The 23,765-nt window shown below is 34.6% G+C and overlaps 1 protein-coding gene across 3 annotated transcripts in view; it reads left to right on the forward strand.

Annotated features, from left to right (window-relative positions):
- rgs14b (regulator of G protein signaling 14b) overlaps window positions 1–23,765 on the forward strand; it is an 82,816-nt gene that overhangs the window by 57,068 nt on the left and 1,983 nt on the right. For all 3 annotated transcript variants that reach the window (XM_039774649.1, XM_039774647.1, XM_039774648.1), the window contains 11 exons: window positions 25–117; window positions 1,037–1,180; window positions 1,759–1,935; window positions 2,876–3,014; window positions 4,181–4,293; window positions 6,938–7,129; window positions 10,807–10,880; window positions 18,022–18,148; window positions 18,754–18,835; window positions 19,356–19,408; window positions 20,812–20,917. In XM_039774649.1, the coding sequence (XP_039630583.1) occupies window positions 25–117; window positions 1,037–1,180; window positions 1,759–1,935; window positions 2,876–3,014; window positions 4,181–4,293; window positions 6,938–7,129; window positions 10,807–10,880; window positions 18,022–18,148; window positions 18,754–18,835; window positions 19,356–19,408; window positions 20,812–20,917 (1,300 nt within the window). The remainder of the gene's footprint in view (window positions 1–24; window positions 118–1,036; window positions 1,181–1,758; window positions 1,936–2,875; window positions 3,015–4,180; window positions 4,294–6,937; window positions 7,130–10,806; window positions 10,881–18,021; window positions 18,149–18,753; window positions 18,836–19,355; window positions 19,409–20,811; window positions 20,918–23,765) is intronic.

Consider the following 23,765-nt stretch of genomic DNA (forward strand, 5'->3'; position numbering starts at 1 on the left):
TGTATGTTGATATATTTCTTTCAGGAGTTCCTCAAATCTGAGGTTAGCGCTGAAAATATACTCTTTTGGGAAGCATGTGAAAAATTCCGGCTAATACCAGAAGATAACAAAGATGAGGTAAATTTTCTAAAAATATCATGCATTTAACTAAATTAACAGTTCTTCAATAATACTGAATAATCTTAAGGCTTTTCAGATTCAAAGTATTGGACAATCATTCTACAGCTATAGCACTCAAAATAAGTAACAATACGACAAACAACTTAGAATTTAAACGGTTGGAAATTGATCCCTCAGCCTTGTCATTTCATATACCACTTTTCTATAGTTGACCAGTTCACTACAATAATGCCATCTTTCAATAGATGGCCAAAAACATTTGTGTTATTAAATTTCATGCACACTTCCATTTGACCTTTTTACCAGTCATAGAAACTTCCCCTTCCGTTTTTATTTTACTTTTAAACAATTGAATTGTTGTTTCCGCAACTTTACATTGCAAGCCCTGAAGTGACTCATTTAAATGTCGCCATCTAAAGTGTGTGTTAGTTTATAGTTCCTCAGATTAGCACTAGAGGGTACACAATCTATCCTACAGAAGTGGGAGCAATACAGTGAAAAATAAATAACTCAGAAATTGTTCTGCTTTACCCATACACGAGGAATATATTTTTGTCATTCAAGTGTAATCTGTCTTTTATGTCAGTTTGTATCAGTACATCAAATTTAACTTCCATTCATCACCTTTGACAGTCACTGAGGAGAGTTATTATAATGATTTTTAACATTACTGTAGTAGTATTTTTTTCAAAACAAGCAGTAGATTAACAGAAATATTTTATTTTATGTGATTTTTTTTCTCTCTGACATAAACAATAAATTTAGAAATTATGGTTAGGTTTGATCCATTCGTATAAAATGCTGAATTTTTTTTAGATAAAATGACAATAATCAATGGTAAGCTATTACAGTATTTAATATTTTTAAATGTAGCCTCTATATTCTGAGCTGCTATTTGTATTTCTTTCTCTTGTAGTTAGCTAAAGAAGCCAAGATAATTTATGACACATATCTATGTAGCAGTGCACTGAATGCCATTAATATTGATGACAGTGCTCGCTTGTCTGTGAATGTCTTGGAAAAACCTACTGCTGATATGTTCAGCAAACCACAGCTACAGGTAGATATTCAAATGTTCACTTGTATTTATTCCCAACTTGATTTAGTTTGTGTTCAAAACATCATAACTTATTTAAATATGTTTTGTAGTATTAGTCTGCCTTTAGTGGTTTTATTTTTTTCTCCATTTTTTTTCTTGAAATTTTCATGTTCTCCTATGTTAATTTATAATGTAAAAGATGCTTAAATGTGTAAGTATTTTAGGAGTTTGGCTGCTCTGATTTTGTTCTGAATAGTGCTGTGATTCAGTCATTGCCATAATGAAAGAAACCTTACTAATGTGTCTACTTGTAATTTAAAAAAAATCATCTTCTGTAATTAATGTAAAATATTCAACAAATCATTTGACACTCTGGCCTGAGCACATATCCACATACAGTTCTTGCAAGACAATATTGTGAAGCTAATGGTATAATAAAAAGGTAATACAAATTAAAATGCATTTTATAATTCTGATTATATTCTGCAATAAAGATCTCACCATTCTTTGAACTGAAGATTTCAGTTCCTTGAAATATGTGCATTCATAAATGTCTCCATTGTTACACCAATTTTATTTTATTTATTTTTTTATATTAGATTTTTAAATTAATGAAATTTGACAGCTATGCCCGCTTTGTTAAATCTCAACTATACCAAAAGTGCATGCTGGCTAATGTTGAAGGGAAACCACTACCAGATATTTGTGCAGATTACAAGAGCCCGGGTGCCATGAATGTGATGAGAGAGAGTTCAGCAGTGTGTGATATAAAAAAGGTAAAACACAATGAATCTTCTAAATAAGCTAGATGTTTTAACCTTTCCAATTTTAAAAACCTTTTGTCAGTGTTCTTAACCTTTGGAGAATATCTAGGAATGTTTTAGTGATTTTAAGATTTTGGTAATTTAGTTTAGAGTAATAAAATAATGACATTTCAGTCCCTTTATTATAGTTAGCCTTTCAGAAATATTCTTGTTTTGTCCCATTTCAGTAAAGTAATACATCCATTGTTATTTGTAAGTCCAATGGCACTTTTTATGAAGTCTTTATTTATAAGAGATTTAAAATACTGTAGTGTATAAATTGATATTAATATATATATTAATAATGATATTAATTTAGTTGGTGTTCTTTACAAATGCAGAACATTTTTTAATCCAACTTTAATGAAAAATATAGTACATAGGTAGATACTGCATTTCATGTGTCTGTGGAAAAACTCTAAAGTGATTCATATTGTACTCATGTGTGTTTAACTGGATACAGTACTTTAAATTCACTCAGTATGAGTATGTGCATGTGGGTTTGTCACTGTAGCCTGTGATTGATTGGTGAAATCTTCAAGATTGTGTTTCGTTTTATGCCAAATACTGCTGGATCAGGCATTGGCTTCCTGCAGCCCTAAACTTAATGGATAAGGAGGTTAGAAAATGGGAGAGTAATCAACAAGTATCTCACAATTTTGTTTAAATATATCAAAATGCAAGACTTAGAATACTGATAACAAGCAAAGTAAAATGTTTTCTTTTTTATGTAATCTACCACCTCATCCTCCATTGTCCCTGCAACTATAGCTAATTGGCTGTGGGTAATAAATTCACTGCTTGGGCATCTATGTTAGTGACTTGCAAGCAATGGAAATTTTGCCTGGTGACTTTACATGGGACATGGAAGATGATACAATCTAATACATAGATTTTTTTTTAATTTTTGCAGAAGAAAAAGCTGAAAGCAAGAAAATCTCTTCCTTTTGAAACTGAGGCAAACACTTTCAAAAGAGCGACACAAAGTAGCAGAACACTCCCGGCAAAAACAGACCAACCAGATGTAAAAGAAAAAAGAGGTTCTTTAGGAGGTATGAAGTTGGCAGTAGTATAAAATTTTGAAAGATGTAATCTTGCCACTTTTCTAAAATGCTAAAGATATGGGAAATTTAATTTTTCTGATAACATTCCATGCTTTTATAATTAACATTTTGCAGTCCACTAATTTTTCAAAACGGTTCTGTTCCACAGTTTAACAAATAAATGATTTTTTTGTGATGGCTACATTTCTTAGAGCATTTTCAGTCAAATTATTTTTCTAATGGTTTTCCTATATAGTTTATCAAATATTACATTGATCTTTTTTAATAATGGAGTGCTATGTAGAACACATCTCGATTGACCATTAAGTAAAACAGTTAGCGGTAGTATTATATTTTCAAACCAGAGACCAGAACCTCTTGGTGTATGGAATGCCATGCAAACTACAGCATTATGGGAGTTTTATAGACTCTGCTGCTTGCAACCACTTGGCTATATAGCATTTTCTGGTTGGGAGAAATGACTGTAGTGTTTTCTATCCTGAAAACAGAATTGTCTTGTGACAGGACTTTTACAAGCCGCCTATTCCTTCATGCAACTTCTTATTGTGTCAACTGATTTTTTTTTTTTTTTTTTGCATTTGTTGTGAATTCAAAATTAGAAGTACATACTGTACATTTGTTGCTAAGCAGACATTACACTCTTACCATGGAGGCAAACCACATTCAGTGATAACTGATAAAACTACATTGGACAAATATACACTGACCTCCTTGATTAATATAGGATCAATATATATTACAAAAACTAGCATATTAAATGTGATTACCTGCACTCATCTGCCTTCTGTGCAGAACATATACATCACTCAATGACTTGGAAGGGCAAACAGTACTCATACCAGTAGGTTCTGGAACAGTTTCTGTCCCTAGATAATGACAGTCAGTCATAACAAATATTGTAATTTAAACACTGTGTATATACTGTGTGTGTGTGTGTATTTGGTCATATATTTGAGTAATATATCTTTCATTGTACAGTTTACCTTGTTGCTTAAGGAATAATGAAATGAGAACCTTTTTTCCTTGAAATATTGGTTTAACATTATGTTGCACATGCCCACAATGGCTCCAATTTTCATTTAAATTTAATTTCTTATTGCTTCATGCAGACAACTTGAATTACTGTAAGTCTTAAAGTGCCCTTCTTGTGATAGATTTTTCAGAGAGCAGTTCAACATTTGCAAGCCGACGTGAATCCCAGTGCTCTGTACATTCAGCTACAAGTTTGGAATTGGGAACTCTTGGCTCTCTTTCCAGCAAATCCGAGGTATGCACTGTAAGAGTATATTTTAAATTTTACCAACACCTTAGTGCATCTAAAAAGTTATTACTGAAGTTCATTCTATGCTTTGTTTGTGTGGGGTTTTTTTAATCTTGTATTAATCTGTGCATTATCAGTTTTTGTTCACTTTCATGGATTTCTTTGTTCTGCCAAATTTTCATGTGAAATGCCTGTCTCCTACACTTATCTAATCTATCCTGCTTGCAGTTTTCTTTTCTCCTCAAAAATAGTCCTTGGCCTGTCACAAAAATATTCAAGTAGATTCTTAATAATGGCTTTTGAGAGGGCAGTGGTGGTCTTTGAATTGCCCTAGAGGTTATTGGTTTCCTCGGACATCAGTGTGTACACTGGCCTCATTTGATATGTTAATTTTATTGCAAGTTGCACACCCTAATTAACATTATGTGCGGGTAAAGCATTGTAGTATCTGCTATTCATCTGAGTCTTAATTATTTCAGATACAGCGGCTTTAGAATAGCCAGAATTTTTTAAATGTAATTACTTTTAATTTAACTAAGATACATAATGAAAAGTAACCTCACAATTGGCCTCCTGTATAACGCTGTGCATAGAATTCACACAAAAACATGGCGTACAGAAAAAGTGGAAATGTGCCTATGCACAAAAAAATTCAGATGCACAAAACTGTGCATAAGCCAACTTCCACTCACTTCTGCCCCATAAATCCCGGTCAGCATGGAAAGTAACACACGTGCCTGCCTTCCCACCCCGGCATCTCCCAGAATTTTGCATATTTTTGCTAACCTCAATAAAATTTATTGCAGCAATTCCTGTCCTTCCTGTTCCTTCTCTACGTCACCAATCGCCACACAATAAACTCTGTAATAAATGTCAAACCATCTGTAAGTCTAGAACGGCGATTCTCCAAAACTTCTTTAAAAAAAAAAAAAAAAAAGTATTGAAAAATCTTTGATACGTGTTTTAATTATTACAGCCATCTATCCATACAGAGACACAGCAGTCACCGCAAGCATACAACGCAAAGCAGGATGAATCCCTGGATCAGGTGCCAGCTCATCACTACCGCAGCACCACCGTGCCCACACCTTTTTAATTATTAACAGTATGCATTATTTAAATGAAGTTAAACATTTATTTGCATAATGTAATATATATATATATATATATATATATATATATATATATATATATATATATATATATATATATATATATATATATACTTTAATGCATTTCATCTTAAAATGATATCAAGTGCTCCAAGAAGATAGCTCTTGGAAATCTAAATCGACTTAGAGGCCAGTCGTCATCATCTGTAAATATGCACTCTCTTCTATTGAATTGAATTCCTGTATTGTTATTGATTGATACATTGAGATCCAATATGCAAATCCTCCATAAACTTAGTTTCCTATAATAATATGATAAATAGTGAAAAAATACAATATGAAAGCATAAGTACAATATACATTTACATATAGTGCTGATAGTACAAATGATACATAAAGCAGTTCAGGTTGTGCAATATTACAACTGTACCGCAAGTTTACATCAAGTAATTTGTATTTATAAGTACAAACAGTTCTACCAGGATCACTGACTGATTGCATTTGTAGCTCTTGGGATGAAACTGATTTGAACCTTAAGGTCCCTGCAGGAAAGGCTCTGAAGTATTTGCTAGATGGGAGAAGTTCAAATAGACTGTGCATATGGCTGAGGCAGTGTATGCTAGAATCTGTATCCCGATAGTCCTCTGTGCTGTCAACACAATCCTCCGTAGAGCTTTCTGATCAGCTGCTGTACAGCTGTGATTCCACACTCTGATACATTGGGTTAAAATGCCCGGAGTGGTGCACTGAGAGTAATAACACTAAAGTAGCTATGGTATTTGTAATAGTTTGGCCATTCCGTGGACCATTTTATTGCTACAGGTCGATTACAATCAATTTATAAACAATATGATTTTAATTTCAATGTATTTGGTAAAGCTGCATCAGGGATGTGAATTTAAAAAAGAAAGGAAATCTACACAGGAACAGTAAGACAGCTTTGATGCTGGGTGCTGCCAGTTTGCAAAACAGAGCAGAAAATGTGCATGCACAATGGATTGTGCTGCCGTAAGAATGTGCATGGTTTTATGCCAAGTTAAGTCTTTATACATTGTGATGTAAGCTTGAAAAAAGCGTATGCAACATTTTTGTGCGTATGCACTCTTTGTACACGAGGTCCAATGTCTTCATGTGTAGACTCAATATTGTGCCTGATGAGTCTTTTCTATCCTGATTCTGACACCCCCTTTTAGATACACTTGACGTTTTATTTACATACCAATTCTATTTTTTTTTTTTTTTTTGACCATATTAACCTTTTGTGCTGATTGATTGTAACTTTTAGAACATGTTTATGGGATGTACAGATAACATTTAAGGTTCTTTAAAGATTTCGGAATAAAAGTCTTGTTCAAATTTAACATGAATACATTGTAAGGGAAAAGGATATTCAGTCACATTAAAAATGTAATGGCAACAGTCATGCTCCCCAAATGTGCTGTCATAAAATAATTCTCTTTTTAACTGTTAAAGAAAAGTGAAATACATACATCTTTGTACATTTTTTTCCTATAACCAAAGTTGTATTTTTATAACAGAATGGAAGGTTCCAGGATGCAGAGAAAGAAAATCCATTAGTCAAATACTGCTGCGTTTACTTCCCAGATGAAACTGCCTCTCTGGCCCCTGCACGACCGGGATACTCTATCAAAGAAATGCTGTCTGGAATGTGTGAGAAAAGAGGAATACCTCTCTCCACGGTGTCAATCTACCTTCAGGGCAAAGACAAGGTGCATTTACATGCCATAACCTTGAAATGCTATTTTCATGTGTAAATTACTGTGTTATCTCATAATTCACTACTTCTACTAGCTGACAGAAAACATTGACGCAGACTGTGTGGCTTACTGGCTGAAGATATTTGACACAACAGGACTGCAAGTTATCAGTAACTGTTAGTTCTTTGTATGGTCTTAGATATACAGTGGTACCTCGGTATACGTCTGCTTTGGAATAAGTCCAACTTGGTATACGTCCTGTTTAGAGGCAAAATATTTTGCTTGGTATACGACCTTTGTTTGGAATATGACTCGTGTGCTAGAACAACACGTGTGGTATACCGGGCACGCGCCTTCAAAAAAAAAAGTGCCAAGTTTTAACCTGTACAGTAATCCCTTGCTATATCGCGCTTCGACTTTCGCAGCTTCACTTTATCGTGGATTTTATATGAAAGCATAACTAAATATATAATGCGGATTTTTCGCTACTTCGCGGGTTCTGCGGACAATGTGTCTTTTTTACTTCATGTACATGCTTCCTCAGTTGGTTTGCCCAGTTGATGTCATACAAGGGACGCTATTGGCAGATGACTGAGAAGCTAACCAATCAGAGTACGCAGTTAAGTTCCTGCATGCTGAATGCAGTGTTAACCAGGAAGTCTCGTCTCGCTCATTCAGCATCAACGTGTTTCACTGTGTAAAGAGTTGTGCTCTTTTGTGTTTATCTTTGTGCATAGTCAAGCCCTTCATTATGGCTCCAAAACGATCTGCTACTGCTTCAGGGGCCGTGCCCAAGTGCAAATGGAAGATGTTAACGATTGCCGAAAAGGTAAACGTTTTGGATTTGTTGACGGCTACGATTCTTTTTATTTAAAAAGTAGTAAAGGAATATAAGATCTACGGCCGCAGTGTCCTTTTAACCAGGGTGCAAAACGAGTTGTAAGTGGATGTAATAAGGCAGTAGTCTGGATGGAATCTGCTTTAGGGATTTGAATTGAAGACTGCCAGAAGAAGAACAATGGCAGTGCTACACAATCGCCTGAAGTGGCTCCTTTGGAAGAGCTGTAACACTCTCCTTTGTTGTGCAGTAAAATTAAACTCATTGTTATCGGACAAGTCATTTTCATTTATTTCATCTAATTGCTTTTGTATTTATGTATTTTAGTATTCAGCAGTGTTTAAATTATTTTAAACAACCCCATCAATGTATAATATGCCAATAACAATAGGATTTTTTTTTCATGGGAACGAATTAATCATTTTCCCATTATTTCTTATGGGAAAAATTTGTTTGGTATAAGTCCTGTTTGGTAGAAGTCCAAGGATCTGGAACGGATTAAGGACATATACCAAGGTACCACTGTATATATAATATAATGTGTGTGTGTGTGTGTGTGCTTTCAGGTAATAGATATCTTGGTGTATGAGTTTAAGGAATGAGGGTAAGGAGGTAAGTGTATTGCTCCAGTATCTTGACCGAAAATAGTTTAACAGCAATGTATGATGAATCCCTGCTTCAACACAACTTGCATTAGTAGACTTGCAGGTACAAGAGACATAATCTTATCTGTATTAATTTTGTCCCAATATCATTAAAACAATAAGACTCTTGCCTAGACAACAAGGTACGATAATTAAAAAAGCCAATATTAGTGCTCAGTCTTCTCTTAAGCTCTCATCCTCATTTTAGTGTGAGAACATTATTTTAGAATACCTGTAAAATATGACACTGTGCACAGTTATTCAATTAAAAAAGTTGTGTTTTCATATTATTTAGACATCTATATAAGAAACACTGGGGGAGTTGATTGCAACAAAATGTTACAGTCTAAAAGTATGCAAAAAACAGCCCCAAATGCTGATCTGTTAATTTACCTTGGATAAAGGCTTCAGCCGAATATGCAATAAATTTAATTTGCCTTTGTTGTGCTAGTTTTCAAAAAGTTAATTTTGATAATTTCCTCCTAATTTCATATAATTCAGGTATATCCTCTCCATACTTCATTCAAAATGCATTTTTCTATTTAAAGGAGTCAAAACTAGAAAAAACAAATCCCTCAAAAATGCAGCTGCCACAGTAAACCAAAGTGTTTTTTACATGTGATAATAGTGTCCCTATAAACAAAAAAATAAGGTAAAAGCCCAAATAACATTAAGAAAATATTGTTTCTGATTGCTGGCTGGAGTGTAATTTCTGAATAAAAATATTAGTCTAAGAATCATTGCCACTATCACTTAATACGACTCTCAAAGCCTCCTCAGTTTTTAGAAAAAAAATTACAAAAGAAAAACTATTTATAGATCAAAATAAACAGCAAGTATTTGCCAAACACGATCAAGATATAAAGGTAGACAAATATTGACGCCATCAAGCAGGCAACTTGATTTTGTTTACCTTGTAGATCAGAAACACAGCTATTAACAAGACAAGTACTACTTTGAGCAGAAGGTTATGATTTCACATACGCTACAGAGTCAAAAACCAGTTGCTTTGATTAGTAAGCAACCATTCACTGACAAAGTGACTGGCTATTTCTGGCAGCTTCCAATCTGTACTTTATATTGGAGACAAGACTGACATTAAATTAATTGGTATATTCAAGAGCCAGTCAAAGGCTTGATTCCAGTGACAAAGGTGTTGGAACACGTTTAATTTCTCTTAAGAAGATAATCAAAACATCAGCCAAATGTGTGTCTTACATTATTAAATATGGTTTAGAAGTATTTTTTAACATTCATATTTATGCACCGTTTCACTTTAGAGAAGTTTGCAATGAATGTAGAGGAGTTAAGAAGGTAACTTGCTTTGTTGTTTCATATTGTATTTTTATCACTGCATCAACCACCCACACAGGATATCGTCCATAGCATTAATGTGCAATGCATGACAGATTTATTTTAGAAAAAGTGAATGTGCTAATTTTACAGCCATTGTACTTCTAACACTATCTGAAATGCACCACTCTTTAAAAAAATAATTTCCACTGATAGTCACATCAATTTTTACTAAATTTTCAATGTCTGGGTATTGTCAATGGTATGTTCCAACACTTACCTCAAATTCCCAATCTAGACATTTGAGTAACTATGGGGTATTGCATTAAAACAACACTGATCATTGTAAGCCTTAATAATTTTAAGTGGAAAATGTTAGCCAGTGGGGGTCTTGTTTTTGGCAAATATTACAGTGTTTCAGCAAAATATTGCATCTCCTTTAATGTCAATTATTTTACAAATTAATCATGTATAAAGAATGATGTTAAGATTTTGCACTTATTTCTTAGCTGACAAAATCAAATTGAACAGATCTAGTCTAATGTATGCAAATAACCTACCACTCAAAAGTATGCAAAGGTCTTTAGTTATACTGAAATATGGAGGGATCATTTTGAATATTCATTTTCAATATATATTTTTTTCTTTTTCTGAGAAGTTTTTATTTACATCACCATAATGTAGATCTCACCAGAACATTTTGTATTCTGCTTTTCATTTCTGTTTGTGCAGTAGTTTAATCTACAAGAGGGACTGAGAGAGAAAGCAGCATAAACAAGGGAACATGCAAATGCTTACTGAGCAACCGTGTGCGTGTGTGCATGCATTAATTTATAATCTATGAGCCATGTGAGAATGAACACATATTGATAAGTGTTTGCCTTATGTATTTGTCTCTCCCCCCTGCCCCAAAGCCTCTCTCACTTGATCAGGACAGCTCTGTCCTAATGGACCAGCAAGTGCGACTGGAGACCCGGATCACATTTGTGTAAGTGATTTTATTTTTTTTAGTCTGTACGCTTACCTAAAAAATCCCTTGGTCATCAGCATACCTCACAAATGCCACCTAGCATATATGGCATGTATCAACTAAAATATTGGGAAATTGTGTCATTTTTAATCACAAATGTCTTTAAAAATGCATTCTGAATATCAATGACTATACAGTAATTAAACAATTCAGTTAAACAATATCATACATTTAAAATGCATTTAAGGTGTGATTTTTTTCAGCTGTTTAATAATTTGTTGCCATCTGGTGGTTATTAAAAGATAAGACACTTCAGCTAGTAGTTTTTTTCTGTTTGTTAATGAAAGGTGTTCATCAGCCATCATTGTGTATGCAGAGTTTTTTTATACCTGTGAAAAGTTTAATTCTCTCCTGTTAATCACTCTTGAGCAGGAAACTACAAGATTACTTGTTCAGTCAAACCTGTTACTTACTGTATGTCCCTGAACAAGTCATTTTACTTTACAAAGCTTAAATTGTAGCAACATGGGGGGAAATACTGTTGTGAATAGTAAGTGCATATACATTATTAACCTTTTTGTTCTGCATTTGACATCATATTATAAATATCTGTCTGTACTAAATGCTTTCCTCTTAAAGTGCAGTAGAGTGCATCTTGTTCTTGCTAGTTACATTAGGTGAAGTATTGTAACCATCCTACAGTCAACATTGTACTGTCACTGGTGACTCAATGTTTGTACTAGCTCACGCCTCATTTGCTTTTGTTTTGTTAGATTTCAGTACACTTTTTAAAATATTGTTCTCCAGAGTTGTGAATTTTCCTTAAGTGGCTGTTTGTTACGAAGATATGAATGTAACCTCTGCTATCCTGAAACTAACGTATTACATTACTGAGGTTAAAAATGTATATTCTTACTTGACCTTCTTTGCTGCAGTGAAGTTTACTCCACCAGCATATAGACCTTGTTCCTCTTACTGTGTTATCACTGAGGCCTTGCCACCTCATTGTGCACATCCTGACTAATGGTAACTCTTCTTAATTTGCTTTTTATTTCTGTAACAGTCAATTGTAATATGAAATGAACATGTAGGAAAAGATGCCTATACCTTTTTGAAGCCCATTTTAGGCCACCCATACATACGTGCGAGTCAACACATGCTGGGCTAACCCTATTCTATTCTAGGTAGGCGTTTTACCATTCAGTGGGCTAGAAAAATAAGATGATTTGTTGGCAACAGACCTTTAAGCCCAAAAAATGCTACCAATTTCTTTTCACTTCGTGCCTTTGGGTGGTGTTTTGTACTTTGCATAACAGAGAGCTATTAATTTATAGTTTCTTTTATTAAAAGGCTTTATACTTAAAATGTTTGTTTTTAGCCAGCATCTGTTCTTTGTTCTTTAAATAGTGTAACTCAAAGTAATAGTTGGTATCTCTATTAGAATATGCATTAGGCCTCCAGTTTTTTGAAAAATAAATGTACCTAAACACCCATAATAATGAGCATAACATGACAATTATCTAGTCCTAAAATTTGATAAATTTAATATCAAGTACCAACCAACAAAACAGGTTTTATTTTGTTTTGTTGTTTAAATGATGTGCAGCAGCAATATGTAAAAAAAAAAACAAAAAAAACAAACAAAACAAACAAAAAAAAAAACACACATAGTTTACTGCTACCAAATAATTAAAGGTGTTTAGAGTAGAGGTCTGATAATCAAGTACATGTGACTATTTGTACATCTACAATATACATTGTACATGTGCTACTGTAATTATGTAAAAACAGCCTTTAAAATTTTCGCCTGAAGCTTTCACCTTTGTGGTAACACTATGCTGTGAGCAAAAGACATCTATAATAATGTCAAGGAACAGATTGTTTCTACTTATTTAAGAGTGGTTATAAGGTCTGCTCCAAGCACTTTGAAGTCATACATTTGTAAATTCTCACTGTAAAATAATGAACATTCAAGACAGCTGTATTCATGGAGTTAGTGTCCTGGAAAATTCATCCAAATAGCACACTATATGATGCTTTGAGACATTGTGAAGAAGCCATATATTTTAACAAGTTTTCCACAGATTATCATCAATATAGTAATTGTTCCAGTTTATGACACCACTATTGCAAGAAGCATGAGCAAGAAATTTCATAAAAGGTTGGTGGAAAAAAAACTCCCTGCTGAAAATGCAACTAGGTTTTATATTTGCATCTGAGAAAAAATAGCATGGTTTCTAGAACACCATGTACACTGGATACACGAGGCAAAAATGATGGAGTCTGGTCAGTTTGGAGGAAACCATGTATCACCACAAAAAAAACCTTATACCAACCTTTGATTTGTAGCCACAGGACCTGGAAGATGTACACTCATTAAGTCTCCCATGGGCTGCTGTTCTTTTTGGAGTTTTGGAAGGAAATGCTTTATTGTGGAATTTCCTGTGGTGACTCTATTTTTTCCCTTTATGCTGTTTAATGTGTAGACCTTAATAAAATACAGTACCTAGAATTATATACACTTACCACTCTGTGATCAGGTACTTCAGTACTTCCAATTCAGCATCTGTAACCTCAGGCTGTTAGAGTAAAGAACCAGGCAGGAGTTATTTTACACATTTAATTATTGATGAAAATGTCCAAAAATATTTTGGAACCAGTATACTATGTGAATTTTGGCAATCCATGCCCTTGCAGCCAAAGTAGCGGTGCATTTTGCGTCCATAGTCTAGCGTGCTTTGCTACCCCATTGCCTTTAAATGGAGTATTGAAATGGGCCACATGCCTTTCTCAGTATGGCTGCTGAGATACAGCTGTCTTCATCATGTCTTCTTGTCATGGCCAGGTTTAGTGAGAGCAGCCTGGGGGTGGAGGGAGAATAAAGAAAAGGTGCTCAACTTTATATCATTCTTACCACAAAACACAAACCAATGGGTGTTGTGGTACAGAAAGGCCTCTGATTCAAAAACAATCATAAACAGCCATACTTTAGACCAATAGAATTCAGGTACACTCATCCACCAGTTGCTGTGTTTAGTCGGTGTATGTCCTTCCTGTGGTGGATGGATTATAGTCTCTTAAGTCCAAACACAGTTACCCTTACCAAGTTGGTCTGATGCTCCATCCACGTCACCACAAATTCCTCATCCCAAGTCATCCTTAAGGCTGGGGTATTGGTTAGGTAAACATCAAAGTACTGCTGTTCTCATCAATGAAGTAAAACATGCCTCCTGAGACTCTATATAATAATACATTTACTTTGTCTAGTTTACAAATAGAGACATACAAAATATTTATCAACTTATATGGTAGAAATCAGTCCACCACAAATGTAAATGCAAAAGGATAATGATCCTAGGCATACCAACAAATTTGCTGTATACCAGAATAGCTATAAAAGGAAAAAAAACTTTTGGGATGGCCAAGTCAAATTACACATTCCTTTTGAAATACTGTAATAAGGATAGGTAGGTAGGTAGAACGTTATATATACACTGTACGTCCCCAGGGTGAAAGAGGTGTGCATAAACACATTCTCATGCAGGACATCTGTGAAACCGGTGTGTTTAAGGAGTGGGAGAAAATACCACTAAAATCTGCTGAGTGTGCAGCTCAAGGTTAGAATTATCAAATTTTGGATCTTGGTGAGAACATAAAGATTGCTAGTCACAATATACTCTGATGCATAACACCATAGAATTGAAAGAGTATGCACTTTACATGTGATCCATATTTCTTAAATTAAAATATTTTGACCCTATCAGTCTCTCTTACGGTTAAGAAATGACTAATCGGATGAAGTCTGGTACATTGTCACATTACCATGACTTTCACTAATGCCGTTTCATTACACTTGTTTGGTGGTAAAAATGCAATCGGAAGATGCCATTATTAATCAAATAGAGAAAATATTGTAAGCATAAATTGTTTGTCATTTTTCTATAGAATTCTCCACAAAATTGAGATTTGTCTCTAAATTTTATGTTTCTGAAAATTCCTTTGTCTTGATAACTGCTACACAAACACCAGGTATTTATGCAATAAAGTTTCAGCAGAAATGTAAAGCTTTCAATCTCTAATTTAGACGTTTCTAGAAGTGTAGGGTGCTTTAGGATTGCTTTGCTTTAATTCTTCAGTCCTGTTTGTCCCATAGAAATTTTCTGTGGTAGAAAGTCTAGAACTGCAGCAGGCCTAGTTGGCAGGGTTAGGTGTTATTCTATAATACAAATCTGGAGACGAACACGTAAACATTTGTTGTTGAATAGCAGCAAAATCTGCTAAACCCCAGAAGATTTCTTTCTCAAAACTTCCCCCCAGTTTCCCCCAGTCTATGCATTTCAAATGTTCACATTACACCAGAAAACTCAAGGGAATCAACATTTTGCAAGCTAGTAAACTTAATTTTTTTCCAGCAAAATTAACCATAACCTCTTGGAAATAATTTTTGATCTGGTTAATTCAAATGAGTATTGTGTTAAAACACTGAATATATTTGGTATGGCTTTTGTGACATTTACAATTCGACAGTAATGTTAACTTCCTGAATCCTAAATCCAAAGAGGACTGTTTCATTTATGTTAGGTAGAATGCCCAGAGGGGACTGGGCGGTATCATGGTCTGGAATCCCTACAGATTTTATTTTTTCTCCAGCCGTCTGGAGTTTTTGTTTTTCTGTCCCCCCTGGCCATTGAACCTTACTCTTATTCGATGTTAATGTTGATTTATTTTTTATAATTATGTCTTTCATTTTTCTGTTCTTTAATATGTAAAGCACTTTGAGCTACTGTTTGTATGAAAATGTGCTATATAAATAAATGTTGTTGTTGTTGTTGTTCCTTTAATTATTCATTTAGATGTACATTCAGAAGTTGAAATTGGTTTGAATTATTTTTCACTTCTTCCTTCACCACTTAATTCTTGTAGAATTTTGAAACATGTATTTAATGACTTAATGAAGAAGAAACAAAAATGGCTTCATTTTTACCATGGTTTAGTTGCAAGTAGTGTTTCCTCATTCAGCACTGGAAATTTTCCAAGCATTTCGTGGACTGTGAGAAATGTAGATGCGCTTTTGGAGAGGTCTTGAAATTGATCTGCGTGCCTTTGGCAAAACAACAAAAAGATGAATTGTACTGATGTACAGTAAATCAAGGAAAGAATTGGGACAAATACTGACCCCTGAAGAATCACAGAGGACACAAAATAAGATGTTGATTGTTTTCTAAATTGCAACATGTTCTTTCCCTTCAGTATAACAGGAGGTGAATAATTCCAACACAGTACAGAGATTCCAGCATAGCACAGGCCACAATGTCGAGGTCGACTGTGTCGAATGCAGCAGTCAGATCAAGCAGAATAAGCAGACTACAAGAGCTGGAGTGTGCAGCCATTAGAAGGTCATTTACAACCTTGACTAACACTATCTCAGTTCTGTGGGAAACTTGAAAACAAGATTGAAAAACCTCAAACTGTTGAGTCTAGGTGAGACTGCAATTGAGACACAAAAGGCACGTTGGACATGGGGCAGTAATTAGATGGTATAGCAGAATAGAGATTAGTTTTTTTTTAGCATTGGTTTTGGTTGGAATGGCATGCCTAAAAGCAACCGGTAACTCTGCCAGATAACACAGACACATTAAAATAACCGTAAGAAACAGGTAGACTAACAAGATGAGCTTTAACCAGAGAAGTAGGAATAAAGTCCATTGAACTATTGGTAGAATTTATTTTTAGAAATGCATTCTAGCAGTGCTAGCCTAATTTTGTTACTGGTCATTACACTGAGTTTTACAAGATTGCCAATTTCATTTCAAAATAACATTTTTAAACCAAATTCACTTTTCTCAAGTACACATCATAATGAGATATTAAGTGTTTACAGACAAGTTCATAGAAATTATAGTTTGTCTGATCCTTTATCCAACCTTTCTTGCTGCATATTGGCAACTGCAAAGTACGTGGCCATCATATGGGATTTGGTTTTTATCTAAATTTGCTTACGTTTTTAGTTTCAAATTTAGTATGTTCAGTATTTAAACATTCTTGTTGGACTTCTCTATTGCTGGATTATAGGATTTCATCAACATTTCTAGTTTCTCAATTTTCTGTTTATTAAGGCCTAACATTTATTTGTTACATGTTTAAGTATTCCATTTGCTAATATTTATATCAGTTTAGACCCTTTTTGCCGTCATCCTATTATGTCTTTGGTTGCTGTTTGGTTCCAGAATTTGTTAATCTATTTACCAGTTTTATGCTTTTTTTGACAACTTTCGTGTTGTTTTATTAAATCCAACTTTACCTTTTACCACTATTTCTTCTACTTCTACCAATACTAAATTCTTATCTATTCACATTACTACCAGGCTTTCAGGCCAACTTAACCACAGAAACCCAGTGCAAAAGCTTAGGCCCAAGAAAGGGGAGAACACACTAAGACATGTATTCAAACTAGCAAGACAAGAACAGACATATTTTACATATATTTAAACTCGATCTATAGTAAATATATCTCATATTTATTTTCTTGGGCTGTGTGTATATATAAAAATATATCATGGATACTTTGGGGGTTAGGTTTGCAAATATATACAGATAAACAGGAAAACAGAAAAAAAAGTGTGGATAGGTTCCTTTTGGGTAAGTGCACATGTGTAAAACTCTGAGACTGTCCCAAATTCAAACGTCAAAATACCAAAAATATACAATAGCACAGTCTTCTGTACAACATGAAAGCATGAAAGTACATCTGATATTAGAATTGATATTCGGGAAAATGAGTATTATACAATTTCAAAATTTTAGAATTGATATTTGTGAGTAATATTTTTGACACTGTACACACAGCCTCTCTTTCATGCCAGTCTAGTTACCAAGTTTAACTTATATGCTGTATTTTGTATAATACTTATTTACAGTATATAAATCCTTTATATACATTTTTATACTGTTTTACAGAATATGAAGTCTAGTTCATTTAAAATCAGTGAATAATTACTGAAAAAGCAAAATATGTTTGAATTTTTTTTTCATACATAATTTTAATTCCAATGATAGGATAGGAAAAAAATGTGCCATCTGTATTGTTAGAAGTTTTTGAGTTGTGTTTTGTGTGAGAGTGTTAGAAGCATGTTCATTTTTGTGTTTTTTTTTTTGTCAGACTTAAACTTCTGCCTATAAATAAAACATTAGGACTCGCAGCAAAGTCCAGTAAAACTTTGTATGAAGCTCTTGAATCTATTCTTCTAAAAAATGGCTTAAAGCCTCAAGAGATGAAGGCCACACTTGTAAGTATGACATTTTTTGCTGTTGCTCTAACTGAATGACAAGTACTTGCCAAGACTTTGTTAGAACAGATTATATTATGTATGCCAATTTTAGTTTTGGATTATTGTTTTAAGGAATTAATACAGTTGTGGGTGGCACGGTGGTGCAGTGGTAGCACTGCTGCCTCGCAGTTAGGAGACCTGGGTTCGCTTCCCGGGTCCTCCCTGCTTGAAGTTTGCATGTTCTCCCCGTGTCTGCGTGGGTTTCCTCCGGGGGCTCCGGTTTCCTCCCACAATCCAAAGACATGCAGGTTAGGTGGATTGGTGATTCTAAATTGGCCCTAGTGTGTGCTTGGTGTGTGGGTGTGTTTGTGTGTGTCCTGCGGTGGGTTGGCACCCTGCCCAGGATTGGTTCCTGCCTTGTGCCCTGTGCTGGCTGGGATTGGCTCCAGCAAACCCCCGTGACCCTGTATTCGGATTCAGCGGGTTAGAAAATGGATGGATGGATGGATGGAATACAGTTGTTCTTAAAAAAACAAAGAAAACTCAAAACTGATTTCCTCTGGTAAATGGCAATTTGGAAGTAAAGCAGACTACTATAGTTAATATTAAACATTTCTTTGCAGGATGGAGAAACAAAGTCTTTAAATATGAATGTGTCTGTTTTAAGTTTGGCCAATAAAACGGTAATTGTGGACAGACTTAAAGGTGCGTATCAAAGTTTTTTTCATGTTTAACTGTAGTATCAAATACTTTTTACTAAAACATCTATACTTACAATCAAAAATATTCTGTTGGCCAGTTGTTTTAAAAATGCTTATTGAATAATTTTCCATGGGTGGCACGGTGGCGCTGTGGTAGCGCTGCTGCCTTGCAGTTAGGAGACCCAGGTTCGCTTCCCGGGTCCTCCCTACGTGGAGTATGCATGTTCTCCCCGTGTCTGCGTGGGATCCTCCGGGTACTCTGGTTTCCTCCCACAGTCCAAAGACATGCAGGTTAGGTGGATTGGTGATTTCTAAAATTGTCCCTAGTTTGTGCTTGGTGTGTGTGTGCCATGCAGTGGGCTGGCGCCCTGTGTTGGCTGGGATTTGCTCCAGCAGACCCCCGTGACCCTGTAGTTAGGATATAGCGGGTTGGATAATGGATGGATAGATACTTTTACATATGTCTTTCTGCAATTTATTCTTTTATTTTACTTATGTAAATTTGATTCACTTGATATTTTCAGGTAAAGAGCACCCCAGTGTACCAGCCCCTGGTAGTCCAGTGATGAATTTTGATGTAAGAATTTACATTTATCTATAGTTTTACATTTAAATTCTACTCGTATTTTAATATTTATAAATTTATATCCTCTAATTTTATTCTGCCTGATTGTTAACTGAATGTGTTACAGTTCAGTATGTTTATGGAAATGTTGTCAGGTTTACTGTAAATCTCTTGTGGTGTTGAATGTTTTTTCACAAATTTCTTTTTGTCTGGTGCACAAAAAGCACACACGGGTCAGACAGCTCATTGATAGCAAGTCCCCTTACATATAGCCATGTGGTTTAAAACTGTTCTGTCATTCTTCTTGAATTTAGTATTATCTTTAAAAGGCAGACAGTCCCTGACTCATGTAACGACATATGCAACACCTAAAAATACTACTACGTAGTGTCTTTGAAAGTGCCGAGGTAAAAGTTGTTTGTTAATTGATTGCTGGCTTCTTTTTTAGCAATAATTTTGACTTCTGGTAAGGAAGAAATGGCTAAATGTGTAGTCAAGCCTGACTTAACTTGCATTAGAAACAATTAGCCACAGGTCATGTCTGCTGGGTAATGTGGTCTGTCCGGATCCTCAGCATAATTTACACCACTACTTTTTCTGAAGGGCTCTTGGGCTTCATGCACTGAACCTTAATGAGTATGGATGGTATAGCTGCATTCTATATTGCAAGATGTTCATGATAAAGAAGGGGGTACCATCTCATGTTCGGTAAAGTAGTTTGTTTCTGTGGAGAGCAGGAAGAGCATCTCTTTTGTCAATGATAAGTTTCCTGGCTTCCCTAATGAAATCTCAGTTTATAAGTAGTACAAAATTATAATGTCTCAGAATGCCAGAGTGTGGAAAAGCTTGAAGAGGTGACTTGTTTGTTGATTGACAGATGTTGAATGATGTTCAGACTTTGCCAGGCACAGACTGTAAAATTAGCTAATCTCAAAAATGCAGTCTGTACTACTGTAAGCTAGTGCAAAAAGAATCAATGCCCACTTTTACTTAGAGTGGCCCTCAATGTGAAATATTTGTATTTTAAATTGCTAAAGGATGTAATTAAACATAAAAAATGAAAGCTGTAGTAAACAATTTTTATACGTTAATGGCCCATTTACTATAGAAGGTTTTGTTTGGAATGCGGAAATCTTTTTGGGAAATAAGAAAGGATGAGACAGAAACTTTACTCCACCTAAAAACGTATTGTATGTGAGTGACCATTTAAGCTTTGTATATTTTCTTCACTTGGATTATCCTCTTTACATGTATAAATAACGAGCTATATATTACTTTTGAATAATTTTGAGAATGATAAAGATGAATATTCCATATTTCCTGGAAAAGAAATTCTAGTGCCTTGAACAGAATTTCAGTTCATGTAGTTTCTCATCTGTATTGCTTTTTATTAAGTATTTTTTAACTTATTTTAGCATAGATCCACAATTACATTGGAAAGTGACAAAACCGCAGTGAAACAAATGCGTGGGGTGCCCAAACCAAGAAATCCAGCACAGCGTAGAACTTATGACATGGATGGTATGTATGTAACAGTGTTTCTTAACAGCTTCTTTCCCACATGTTAACTTGTAATTAAGGATTTCCAAATCTAAATAACACATAAAAACTAAAAATGCTGTCCTTGGGTCCTTACCTTAATTTATTAACTCTAATGCTTTTATTGTCCCATAACTCCGTTCTTACACGTACCTTGGCGCTGTTGCAAAGGATACACAGTCAATCAGCAAAAACCTGACTATTTACTATATTGTTCCTATTATAGTCTCAATTTTCCACATGTGTGATTGTTTACTTTTTTATGAATTATGCAGTTTACACATCTGCTTTTTGTTGTATTAATGTTTATTCTGCTGCTGAGCGGTTTAGCTTTAAAAAGATTTATTTTGCATAGCCTGGGATATTTGCAAAATTCTTGTGTGTGTAGAGATGTGTGTTCATATGTTGCTGTTTATTTTCTCAGTCTTGATAAATACTACTTGGGGTTGTTTGTTGGTACTTGTATCTATTCAGCACTACCCCCTATGTAACTCCTTCACGGTATCTTATGATTTTCCCCAATATGGAATGAATACTGCGCTCCAAAGAGTAAGTGACAGAACGTTTATAAATGAAAGAATGGTACCAATTTGCTGAAGAGAGTTACAAATAAGTACAAAGATGATTGCTTTTTCACTTTCTGCACAAAGGGGGCAGCGCCAAGCATTTCCTGTCCAAAGTGGGAGTTAACAGTGTGCCAGTTGTGGAAAAGAATCCCTGTTAAAAGAGCAGACTTTGTGTGCAAGTTTGATTTGGCCTTTTACGTTTGACCCTTGTGTTCATGTGGATTTGTTCATGGAATTTAGTTTCCCCACCCACTAGGGCTGTTCCATGCTGATCTGAATGTATTAATGTATTTGAATGTGTTTACATTTAGAATATTAAAAACTGAAGGATTCATATCTCTTCACTTTGCTTCCTATTGATATCTTCAAATTCTTACAGCTGACTAAGAAAGCTGCAGCCATACTTTAAGAGTTCATAATTTGTGCATTATCAAATGGAGTAGATTTATGATGAAGCATGACCTGCATTGGTGGTCTTCAACTGACACAATGCAATGATTTTTAGCATCCAGTTACTTATTTGTTAAACCTGAAAAGACCAAGGAGATTGGTATAAATTTAAAGGAAGGTACAAAAGCTGATTTAAAGGCTTAATGCAAAGTTGTTAAGTGCTAACAAGCACTTTGGAATCTACCCTTTCATTCATTATTTTAAACAATCATAACTATGTAATTCTATTGTCCACAAGAGAGTAGTTTTGTATTTATTTTTTCTTGATGGAAATGTGTTTTGTGAAATGAATGCTGAAACAAAATAAAAGCCAATAGTACACAAATAAAGAAGACTTGTTTGTGGCACCCATAATATCTGTGTGATGTATAAATTAATGTAGAGCCACATGAAAGCTAGATGAGTTATTTAAAAATTTCAGAAAATGTCTAAACTGATAAAGACATCAGAATCCTTGTTGATCATTTTTCTATATTTTGCAATGGTAGAATAGGAATTATTGTAATGTACCTGAGCTCAGTCAGCCATAGCCTGTTCCAGTGTATTCTATATCAAGGTATACCAAATGTTAAATTACACTTTGTGTGTGCGTGTGTGTGTGTGTTTACTTCAAAAGCTCCATAATGTGTTTGTATTCTCCTAGTGTTAGTATTTAATTAGCTGTCTGCTTATTTCAGTAGTTTTTAGTGGTGGTATGAATTTGGCTCTAATAAAAGGCTAAACGTTAACCCACATGGTGTAATTTAACTGTGGTGGAATCCCCCTGAAAGTTTAAACAACACTGCCAGTTTTTTGTGAATTGTGAATTCGGATGTAAAAGTACATATCTTGCATGTAATTTGAGAATGTGGTTAAGTTACCATTTACCCATTAAGCACTTGCAGAGGTGATGCGATGAGTTGCTCTATTTGTCACATTTGTTCCAAAAGAACAGTTTATTAATAAGCATTGCAGATCTTGTGTAATGGCCAAATACTCAAATGACTCAGTTCATGATACTGGAAATCTCCCATTATTAATTTTATAAAAAGATATAATATAAAATTAGGTGACGGTTAACTCCACAATGGGGAGATTTTAAAAGAAAATACTGTTGAAGTTCATCTAGGTTTTACTATTGTGTGATAATGCAAGACCCAATATAAATGAGAGGTTCTGTCACATAATACCTGCTCTTTTAAGCCAAAGTCGTTTTGACGTTTTTCAGGTTCTGCAGTCTGAAAAGACTCATCTATTCTGAAGGAGAACAGTTAATACTTAGTACTCATGTAAGTCTAAAGCATTGTGTTTGCCACTGTCAGTGTTGTATATTTGGAGTTATGGGACTGGAATTATTTATGCACAACACAAAACACTGTAGAAAATAGTGGAAGAATGTAGAAATGGAATAAAGAATGAGATGCAATGTTTTAAACCATAGGTTTCACGGAGTAAATAATCCAGTGACTAAATTTTAATCTGGAGTCTCATTCACGTAGGTGTGTAAGTTGCAGTTCTGTGAATGTAACCAGTTTCTGTATGCACTGTTCATATTTTCAAAGCCAAAACAATTTTTACCATATTGCATTTTGTGCATTATAAATTGATGTCAGGATTAATTCCATCCACTTATACTTATAGTAAACTGATGGATTAATAGTATTTGAAAATATAAATCACTGAAGCTGTAGAGTGGTAGAAGGTTTCATTCAGCAATAGGAGTCTACGTTTTGGCAGGCTGAATTATAAAAATACAGAAATAAAGTTACTAAAATGAGTTGCAAGCAGTCTTCTCTGCATAGCAGTAAAAAAAACCTTTGCTTATGAAATTGTTC

The sequence above is a fragment of the Polypterus senegalus genome, chromosome 13, assembly GCF_016835505.1.
Source record: "Polypterus senegalus isolate Bchr_013 chromosome 13, ASM1683550v1, whole genome shotgun sequence".
NCBI lineage: Eukaryota > Metazoa > Chordata > Cladistia > Polypteriformes > Polypteridae > Polypterus > Polypterus senegalus.